Below are 10,049 nucleotides of genomic sequence, written 5' to 3'. Positions count from 1 at the left end.
TCCTGCAGCAACATCCCACAGCTGTCTCCACAAGTTCTGGCTAGGAGAGAAAGGGGAGCAGAGGGAGACAGAGAATGCTAGGGCTCTCTTAGAGGGGGCAATGGGAGTGGAATGTGGGGGGCTCAGGCCTTGATACCAACTCCGGCCTCCTGATGGCTGGGAATGCCTGGAGGGCTAGAGGGTTTTGCCTTTGGGAACTGCCAGGAACTGTGGAAAACAGCCCTGGGTCTGGCAGCCAGGTGAGTGCAGCTGGTGTGGGAGGGGAAGTGGAGGTAGAGGTGAAGCTCCCGCTGTTGGTTGAAGGGCACTGATACCACACGCCTCTCACTTCCACCCCACCTAATACCCTGTGTGTGCTCCCCCCCAGGGAGCTGATCCCTGCAGTAATTTCAAATGGCTTCTAAGAAGAGAGGGCCAGCCCTTCCCAATTTCCCCCAGATGGGGCAGGCTGCCCTCCGACTCCTCACAGCACCAAGATGACGAAGATCCAAGACCTATACCCTGCGTGAGCCACTGAAGGGGCTGTGGAGGCAGGATTTCCAAGAAAGTGAGGCAACAGTCAGGGAAATAAATTAATAAATACAAGGGCCCCATGAGGAGTGGCTGGGAAAGCTGCTTCCCCTCTGAGCACTGATCCCTGCTATCCACTCCAAGCATCCCCTCCAGGTTTTAGAGAGTGGATCAGGGGCTACAGTCTGGAACAGGGGGGCTTTCACTTGGAACGGGATTCTGGAACTAGAGTCTGCGTTCCATGCGCCGCTCCACTGCCCGAAGCAGCAGCTCTGAGTATTGCTCTAGGAGGGCCTGTGTCTGCTCAGCCCCCACGGCCCCGGGGCTCCCGCCCGGGCTGCACAAGACTGCCCCGGCCAGGGCCTCGAGCTCCTGCCGCACTGAAGAGAAGGTGCTTCTAAGGAGCTGGGTGATGCGACTTTGCTCCGCTGAGGGTGTCTTGCAGCCAGCCACCTGTAGCAAGACCCAAAAAGGGAGTCAGAGGGACAGTGGACGGACGTCCTGTCAGTGGATATATAAAGGGAGGGGCCCACCTGGGCCTAGCCTGCCCCCAGAGAAGGCCCTCCTGGACCGTCCACTGTGTCTAGGGTGGGCAAAGTGCTACTGTTAATTACACGGGAACAACAGGCATAAACTGGGATGGTCCTAGAACAAACCAGGCAAACTAGGCCATAGGGTCTCTCCACAACACCCCCCTCATCCAGTCTGAGGAAGTCTCCAGACAGAGAGGATCAGTAGGTGCTCAATCAAGAGGCCTGGTCTGGCCTCTAAGCCCCTCGCCTACTCTGCCCGGGATGTTCTTGCTTGCCCCGCCCACCCGTCAGTGGAAGAGCCTCATGGTTGTTCCTTGTTCCGGATACTCAGCTGGCACTGCTGATGTGCTACCTCCCCCACGATGGGTGCCCAGCACGTACCAAGTGGTAGAGACGCACAGCCTGGCGCACATTGCCCTGGAGCTCTGCCACAAGCTGTTCGCACTCCTCCAGGCTCACTACCGGTTCTGGGGGGTGGGGGGACACATACAACTCAATGAGGCCCAGTGAAGCTGCCCTTTCAGGCCTCCCCCGTCCCAGAGGCCCTGAAAGCAGGAGAGGCCTACCACAGGAGCACACACCCCCTCTGCTTTCCTTTGTCTCGCCCCCTTCCTTCCCAACACTGCCAGCCCCCAACACCACACAGAAAACAAGGTCCTGGGGGGAGGGCCAGCCCCAGCACAAGCAGCTAGAAGGTGGCGAAGGGGCAAGTAAGTCACAAGGAGGTCATGAAGATTAACAGGAGTGTCTCACCATTGGGGTGTGACTTACAGACCAAGACAGGAGCAGAGACAGGACGAAAACGCCAGAGGCTGGACGCACAGAAATGGGATGAAGCCAGAGAGCAGACAACAGAGATAGGAGAAAGAGGATGGGGCAGAAGATGAGAGCTGGGGAGCTGTGCACACCTGAGCCCTGGCTCAGGGCTGCCCCTGGCCTGGTGCATTCCACGGGGCTGGGGGTCTTCTCGAGGGGTGGGAGCTGCAAGTCCTCAGGGCCTCGGAGGAGGCTGCTGACCGGCAGCTGCTGGGCACAGGGGCTGTTGGGCCTAGGCGGAGCTGGGCACTCTGTCCTAGGCTTGGGAGGGCCACCCTCCCCCAAACAGGCCTGCCGCTCGGATGTGTTGTGAGCCTTTGTGAGGCCCATTGGGGAGCCAGGCTGTTCTGCCTCACCAGGGGCCCTGCCCTTGGTAACAGGTGAGAACGTGGCCAGGGTAGGACGGTCAGGCAGTGGCTTTGGGATGTCCAGGACCAGGTGAGCCCGGCTGGGCAAGGCTAGCTTGCTGAGCGGTGAGACTCGAATGGGAGCAGGAGCCTGAGGTTCGGCTGCCAGGCCCAAATTCTCCCCAACAGACACGCTGCGGGAAATCTTGGCCATGGCACTGGTGGTGGGGTTCTGGTAGGACTGAGGCGGAGACGGACAACCATCAGCATGCGGCAGGGAGCACAGGCCCTCCTGGGCATTGGTCTCCCGTGAGAGCAATGGGCCTGGTGGAGTGGCCTCATCTGCAGAGAAGACAGAGACACAGGTCAGGTGGTGAGGAAGGCTTCCCAGGCGTTAAGGCTCACAGCTCCCTAGGAGTTGCTGTGCCCTGCATACACCCACTAAGGGACACCCAGTGGCAAGCACAGGGGCACATCAGGGTTGAATCAGCCCACCTTCCTCTAGCATGTGCATGCACGCCACACTCCCCGCTCCCTGGACTTGAGCCCCTCAGGCCCCTCACCCTGCAGCACCAGACTTTGCACAGACTGGGCCTTCTGGAGTCCACCTAAGGTACTGGCTGCAGCCACTTTCTTGGGAGCCCAGCTGCTGTCAGGGTTGAGGCGGCGTCGAGGCAAAAGCACAGGGACTGGCTGCTGGGGGCTGGCGTTTCCAGGGGAGGGCTGTGCCTCCGGTGGCGCTCCTGGAGGGCTGGCTCCACTGCCTCTCAGGGAGTCCCCTGAATCTGCCAGCATCTGGGCTGCTCTCGCTGTCAGCGCCAGGCTTGAGGAGGATGGAGACGGTTCCCTACAGGGAGGAAATGGGGAGGAAGGCCCAAAGGCTTAGGAGTCCTCCCTGCCAAGATGGGGAGAAGCTCTCACAGCACCAGAAGCTCTGGGTAGGAAGGGCAGGCATGAAGCCAGTAGGCCAGTGGTCCCCAAACACGGGATTATGCAATGCTGTTTGATGTGGGAAGACAGAAGTCGGCACCCTTGGAGGGAAAAGCCTCACCTGGGGGCGGGACAAGCCCTCTGGGGAGCACTAGGAGGTCTAGTGAGCCACAGCTCCTAGTCAGAGAGTGAAAGCTGCTGTGGGGAGAGGTACCTGAGCGGGGCCGTCTGTACTTGCAACAGGAATCGTGAAGAGATGCTCCGAGACTCTGTCCTCTCTGGTACCCGGACTGGAGCCCCTACCAAGGTGACAGAAATCATGAACTGAAGCCTGCCCTCACCCCGATTCTACCTTCCCTCAAAGGTAACCCCAGGGCACGGCCTGCCCATGGCCCCTCCCTCTCAGCCAGGCAAGGAGGGAAGGAGGGCAGACGGCCATGACCACATACGGGCCCTCTGACCACACCTGGAGCAGCCCCATGGGCCAGAGTCTCAAAGTGCTGTTTGAGAAACTGCTCCTGGTCTGGGGTATGGGGACTGCCTTCCTGCAGCCCATAGGAGCCAGTGCCTCCCTCTTCTTCCTCCTCTTCCTCATCACCCTCGGCGGGCTCTTCAAGGTCTGAGGAAATGCCATCCACACTCAGGGGCTCCGTGCTCTCCGAGTCTGGATGTGGGGAGAGAGAAGCAGCACGCTGCACCCACCCCTCGCCAGAGCCTCCACGGCGGCCTCGGCCCATGGGCTTCCCTTGGAGCTGCAGTCTCACCTCCGTTGGGGTGCTCAGGGCTGGAGAGGCGGCTGCTAGTATCATCTACAGAGCAGGCGCTGTCAGGACTGTGCTTCTCAGGGCCTCTGCTGCCTGGATATACTCTTCCCAGGGTCCCTCGGACTGGTGCCTGCACCTGGAACTCACTTTCAGGAAGGCCAGGCGGGGAAGCAAGAGGCAGTCAGTAGGGGTGAGTGGCCCCACCAGGACACCTGGCTTCTGTCTCCCCGACCTGTGAGTGGGGCTGGGGATGAGGCAGGGGCAAGGGGGCGGGCAAGCCCCAAGGAACCTGGGCCAGCCCTCCCCTAACTAAAGGGAAGGGAAGCCTGGGAAAGGAAGACAGCATGGCCCCTGAGGTCTGGTGAGGGAAGGACCCTTGCCTGGTATCCAAGGTGGGGCTGTCACTCGGCTCCGGGTAGACAATACCATCTTCGATGGGTGCAGCCTCCAGATCTTGGGCAAAGACCCCTTCCTCTTGGGACAACAACCGAATAATGTGGGGACAGGAACAGGGCTGGGAAGCCTGAGGCCGAGGGGGCTTTTCGTTCTGGGAATACACAAAGGAGCATTACTGAGGTTGCTGGTGTGAGAGAGGGTCTGGGAAAAGAGGGGGAAGTGGGCAAGGATCTGGTAGGCGTCAGTTCTGGGATGATGCTGAGTAGTCCAGCTCTGAGGAGAACAGCTAATGTTCTTGAGTTTCTGGAAAGACTATATTCTGTCATACTCTAGACTGCCAACCTCCAGTCACCACTTGATATCATGAGCCCTTTAAGAAACCTGGCCCAGGGCAAAGGGTACCACCCCAGTTCCCAGACCATACTGCTTAGCCAGCTTGACCCTCTGCAGTCCCAGTTACCCATGTGTCACAGGGGCAGGGCAGGGCAGGCCAGCTGGCCCAGTGCTCAGGCCCCAGCTGTTGGCATAAGGCTGGTTAAGGCTGCTTGGCGATCTCTAGGTTGCTGGGAGAAAGCTGGCTCACCTGGCTAGCACGTGAGGCCTCAGGAGCCTGCTGACCATGCTTGCCAGGGCAGGACGGGGTCATGGCCAGCAAGTCTTGGCTAGCACCGCGAGGGCTCGGGGCCAGGGTCTCTAGCTGCCGCAGGTCCAGCATGGAGCGGACACTCAGCTCCACACCTGGCTGGGCCCAGCGGCTCCTTCTCCTGGGTCCTTGGTTGGCTGCAGGGGCTGGGGCCAGGAATTCCGCCGTCTCCTGCGCCTGGTGTGAGGCAGGGATTGGGGAGGGGGTCACAACCACCAGACAGCAGTATCAGCAAACACTCAGATATCACTCATTGTGTGCCATGCGTTTTATGTACATGTACCCACTCCCTTAATCCCCACAGCAACCCTAGAAAGTAGGTATTATCATTATCCCCATTTTTATAGGTGGGAAAACTGAAGTACAGTTTTCCCATCTATAAATTACAGGTTTTGAATTATAGTTTTGAATGACTTATCGAGTCCTGTGGACAGAGGCCTGCCTGATGTTTACAACTCGAGTGGTCTGGCTCCAGAGTTCATGCTCTTAGCTTCACTCTACATCCTGTCTGAGACCTTCTAGTCTCAGCCTTCACCTGGTCTCACGGACACCTCGGAGCTGGTCATCCCTAAAAAGTCCCTTACTCTGAGGTCCATTCAGAACACCAAGGACAAACCCAATAGTCCAGCCCTGAGCCCCTGGCCTGGTCAGAAGGCCCTGAAGGCACCACGCCACCAGCATTCTAGGGAGCTGCTACTGACAGTGACGGCGCTGCCATCTGAAGTCTTGACACGGCACAAGTGAGGGTGCGGCTGCCTTGGGGATGGCTCAGAAAGCCTTGACCTTCCTTCTGGCTGCCCTGAAGTAGCTGCCCAGTTACTGGTCCTCTTACCACCCGGTCCCTCTAACTAACTGCTCTGGAAGTTCTGCGCTTGGGGGTGGTGAAGCCCACGGGTCTCCTAACCTGCAGTCTTCAGAGCTACAGTTCCTCCAGATGCCTACTCTTTGAACCTTTAAGGTTCTTGAACTTACGTTCTTTTTTTTTAAACATTATTTATTTACTAGAGAGAGCGAGCTACTGCACACAGGCACACGGACACAAGGGGAGTGCAGAAGAGAAAGAAGAGGGACAAGCAAATTGTCCTCTGAGCATGGAACCCTAAGAGGGGCCCCACATGGGGCAAGGCTCAATCCCATGACACTGAGATCATGACCTAAGCTGAAACCAAGAGTCAGACGTGTAACCAACTGGGCTACCCAGGCACCCCTTGAACTTCAGCTCTACCTCTTTGGCTCAGACAACCCTTGTCTACTGCCCACCTCAACCTGTTCTTTCTGTACACTTCCCCGCCGGCCCCCAGGAAGCTGAACTACTACAGCACTTCTTCTAGTGGTGACTAGACCTTGCAGGCCACCCATCCTGGCGTGCAGGAAGGAGACCCGTGGGCTTCACCACCCCCAACCTGGGATCAGCCGAGCTGCTTAAACTCTCCCACGAGGCCCTTCCTGGGACACAAGGGGTACAGCACAGGCTCGGAGAGCTCTGCCTTCACCTCCCTCCACCCCCTGGGAACCTTGGAAGGGCATTTTTAATGATGGTGACTCACCCGACTCATCTCCCAATGGGACAGGCTTCGGGGCAGGGCCGGGCCAGGCACTGAGGCTAGACAGAGACAGGCAGTCAGAGAGAGTGTCTCCTGCCCACCCACCCACCCAGAGCCCCAGCTCACCCCGCTGTGTGGCCATAGTGATGCTCTGGCCTCCTCAGCTCACCCTGCTCTCACCTCCAGTCCCAGAAAGGGCACATCTAGCCACTATGCCAACTGCTGCCTGTCTCCCCCTCCTCCAGACTTCCACATACCTGGCTCCTTCTTGGTACCCTTGGCAAGGATGGGCAGAGCTGGAAGCTCCTCTTCTTCAGTGCCCTCATCTTCTCCCTCCTTGTCACTGTCTGATGACAGAGCTGGTCCAGGAGACAGCATCGATGGGGCCTCGTGCCTGAGTCCAAGACAAGGAAGGTCACAGGAAGAGGAGATTCAGTGCAGAAAGAGGCCAGTGTTCATGGGTCTTCAGGTATGAAACAGGTGTTGGGGGACCCAGGAGTCAGGAGGTACAGGTGAAAGGCAGGTCCAGAGCATAAAGGGAGGAGCACTGAAACAGCGAGCAGTCCAGATGCCTACCCACCTCTAGCCCGTATCCACACTCTGTTCTCACCGGTTGGGTCCTGCAGCCCTCTGGGGAGAAGACGGCGCTTGCTGCTTGACCCCTCGTTGACGCTGGCGCAGCTCAGCCAGACGCTGCCTCATGCTGATGGTCATCTCAGAGCTCAGGCGCCATACAAATATACAGCTGAGTAGAGCCAGAGTTGGGTGAGGGAGAGGTAAGGTAAGACACCAGCTCCCCTTCTCCATGGGCTGGCAGGAGGGCCAAAGCCAACCTCTAGTGCCACATCAGGCCCAGCCAAGAAAAACCCCTGCTCAGCCCTACTTCCCAGAGACATCCCTCATATAAAGAGAGAGGAAGGGGCAGTGTGTGTGTGTCACAGAGGAAAATTCTGTGTCTCAGGGAAGTCGGCTCCTACTCACCTGTCCCCTGACACTGAGATGAGATGTTTGCAGTCATTACTAAACTTCATTCCAGTGACAATCTCTGTGAGGAACAAAGAATACGGCCTGTGAGCCACCCTAAAGTCCTGGCCAAGCTTCTGCCCCAACAATGGAGGTGGATGTTGGTTGGAAGCAAGGGACAGGCAGCTCTGTGAGGTCCTGAGAAACTAAAGGAAGAAAGAGTAAAGTTCCAGCAGTAGAGTACTGGGGCAACGCTCACCTGAGTGGCCGAACATGGTGGCCACGCACTCGCCTGAGGAGAAGTCAAAAATGGAGAGGTTCTTGTCAGAACAGCTGGTGGCAATGTAGATCCCTGAGGGGTCTGTCTGCACCTGAGGAGCGGGACACACAGCTGGCAGAGGACAAGGGAGACGCCAGTCCCTTTCCACCTTGTACCCCAGTGCTTCCCTTTCTGTGGCCTAGGGTCCATCCTCCTGGGCAAGGCCTTACCTTAATCAGAGTGCCGTCCTCACCCTGTGACCCTTTAAACAGCTTCTTCTGCTTCCCACTGCTGATGTTAAAGATCCTGTAAAGAAACATGCTCTTGGGGTGCCTGGGTGGCTCAGTGGGTTAAAGCCTCTGCCTTCGGCTCAGATCATGATCCCAGGGTCCTGGGATCAAGCCCTGCACTGGGCTCTCTGCTTAGCGGGGAGCCTGCTTCCCCCTGACTCTCTCTGCCTGCCTCTCTGCCTACTTGTCTCTGTCAAATAAATAAATAAAATAAGAAAGAAAGAAAGAAAGGAAGAAAGGAAGGAAGGAAGGAAGGAAGGAAGGAAGGAAGGAAGGAAGGAAGGAAGAAAGAAAGAAAGAAAGAAAGAAAGAAAGAAAGAAAGAAAGAAAGATGGTCTTGTTCACATGAGGAGGAGGCCATGATCAAGCACACCCGGGTGGCGGGGTCCCCCAGCATTCGGTCCCAGCCATGTCCTCACTGGGAGCCAGGCCCCAACACCAACTCCTGCCTCCTTGGTACAGTGAAGTGCTCATTCTCTAGGCTCAAGGGGGCACAAGGCCCTGGACAAAAGGATAGAAGTAGGGAGAGAGCTGCCAAGAGCTGACTCCCTGCCCCCGGGCTTGAAGGAATGCTATCAGACGATTTGAAAAGGACATGCCCACCGAATATTTCGGTCCTGGCAGCCGATGGCCGTGTACTTCCAGCTGGGCTCCACATCCATGTCATAGAGGGTCGTCTTCCGTACCACGTGGTGTGTCCGTGTAAACTGGACTCCGTCTCCAGACTGCAGGGGTAGAGCGCATGGCCCCACCAGGCCCAGAAAGCCCCGCTTTTACCTCCCTTCACCTCTTACAACCTCAGCTGGGGGCAGGGTAGGAGCCCCCCACCCCCACCCCAGTCCAGGAAGCCCCAGACCCTCACCTTCTGTGCTGTGCGGAAGTAAATGCTCTTGTCTGCTCCACAGCTGATCATGCGGACTTGCCCGTCGCTGGCTACGGAAGATGGGAGCCTTGCTATTCCCACTGCTCTCACCACAAGGGGCCAGCCCTTCCTCTACTGGCCCACTACCAAGCTCTCTACACGACCCAGACGACCGATTAAATCAGGATCCTTCCCTCCAAACCTAAGTTTTCCGTACTCTCCATCTCCAGCCAACTGGTTGGCTCAGGGTCCCCTACACATAGAGTCTACACTCCATCTGCCTTCCAGTGAGGCCCCAAGCCTCCCAGCAGCTGTCCAACATGCCCCTGTGAGGGGCACACCCCTCTCACCGAGCCGGGAGGCTGGTGGCAGTCGGAGTGGGGGTGGAGAATGTTGGTGGTAGGTGGTTAAGATGTGTCCCAACTGTCCTGCCCCCACCTGCAAACTTGACAGCGGTGATGGAGGAGGAGTGCTCGTCCAACGTCTGCTGCAGGCTATACTCGCGGCCAGCATCTAGGACGTGGATGAGCCGGTCCCGGCTCGCTGATGCCAGCAGCTTCAGACCTGGGGTTCAAAGAACTCCATCAGCCCGTGCGTGCCCACAGCAGGCCCCTATCTGGGCCCAGCGGAAGGCCCGCAGGAACCGAGCCCCGTAACCCTAAGTCAGTGAACCACGCGGAGCAGGAATGGAGCTCTATACCCGTGTCCGGCTTAGAGTACTCCAGGCAGAGGATCTCTGAGTCATGGGCCTCCACCTTCAGCATCTCGCTCAGGGACTGCAGCTCATGCACCCTGCAAAGAGGAGAGGGAGGAGGTCACTGCCAGACTACAGGAGGAAAGACTCACCCTCCATTCTCTGCTATATCTTCCCCCCAGGGCCTGTTTCTAAAATCAAATTTTTATTTATTTTTGAACTTTGAGGCTTAGAGAAAAGTGGCAATGAGTACAGCGATTTCCCGTGTTAACGACAAATCGAATACCAGAACCGGGAAATCTACATTGGTACAATACTGCTAATTCAAGATTTTAGTTTCATTTCACCAGCTTTCCCACAATATCTTTTTTTCTGGATCCAGGATCCTCGCAAGAGTCCAAATTGTACTTAGTTGTTACTTCTCCTTAGTCTCCTGTAGTCGGTGACAGTACTTCAGTCTTTCCTTATCTTTCATGACCCTGATGCCTTTACTCCCCT

The 10,049-nt window shown here is 57.3% G+C and overlaps 1 protein-coding gene across 3 annotated transcripts in view; it reads right to left on the bottom strand.

Moving 5' to 3' along the window:
• Positions 1–559: 559 nt before the first annotated feature.
• MAPKBP1 (mitogen-activated protein kinase binding protein 1) overlaps positions 560–10,049 on the bottom strand; it is a 51,271-nt gene continuing 41,781 nt past the window's right edge. For all 3 annotated transcript variants that reach the window (XM_059372599.1, XM_059372597.1, XM_059372598.1), the window contains 19 exons: positions 9,558–9,649; positions 9,296–9,421; positions 8,858–8,928; positions 8,599–8,720; positions 7,936–8,011; positions 7,706–7,817; positions 7,465–7,528; positions 7,094–7,228; positions 6,741–6,877; positions 6,487–6,542; positions 4,880–5,116; positions 4,281–4,447; positions 3,901–4,046; positions 3,603–3,800; positions 3,351–3,435; positions 2,770–3,053; positions 1,952–2,548; positions 1,425–1,510; positions 560–963 (listed from right to left, as the gene is read on the bottom strand). In XM_059372599.1, coding sequence (XP_059228582.1) covers positions 736–963; positions 1,425–1,510; positions 1,952–2,548; positions 2,770–3,053; positions 3,351–3,435; positions 3,603–3,800; positions 3,901–4,046; positions 4,281–4,447; positions 4,880–5,116; positions 6,487–6,542; positions 6,741–6,877; positions 7,094–7,228; positions 7,465–7,528; positions 7,706–7,817; positions 7,936–8,011; positions 8,599–8,720; positions 8,858–8,928; positions 9,296–9,421; positions 9,558–9,649 — 3,019 coding nt within the window. In that variant the 3' untranslated portion in view covers positions 560–735. The remainder of the gene's footprint in view (positions 964–1,424; positions 1,511–1,951; positions 2,549–2,769; positions 3,054–3,350; positions 3,436–3,602; positions 3,801–3,900; positions 4,047–4,280; positions 4,448–4,879; positions 5,117–6,486; positions 6,543–6,740; positions 6,878–7,093; positions 7,229–7,464; positions 7,529–7,705; positions 7,818–7,935; positions 8,012–8,598; positions 8,721–8,857; positions 8,929–9,295; positions 9,422–9,557; positions 9,650–10,049) is intronic.

Source organism: Mustela nigripes, chromosome 13 (genome assembly GCF_022355385.1).
Source record: "Mustela nigripes isolate SB6536 chromosome 13, MUSNIG.SB6536, whole genome shotgun sequence".
Taxonomy (NCBI): domain Eukaryota; kingdom Metazoa; phylum Chordata; class Mammalia; order Carnivora; family Mustelidae; genus Mustela; species Mustela nigripes.
The sequence above is the reverse complement of the archived record's forward strand: the minus strand, read 5'-3'. Positions and strand labels throughout refer to the sequence as shown.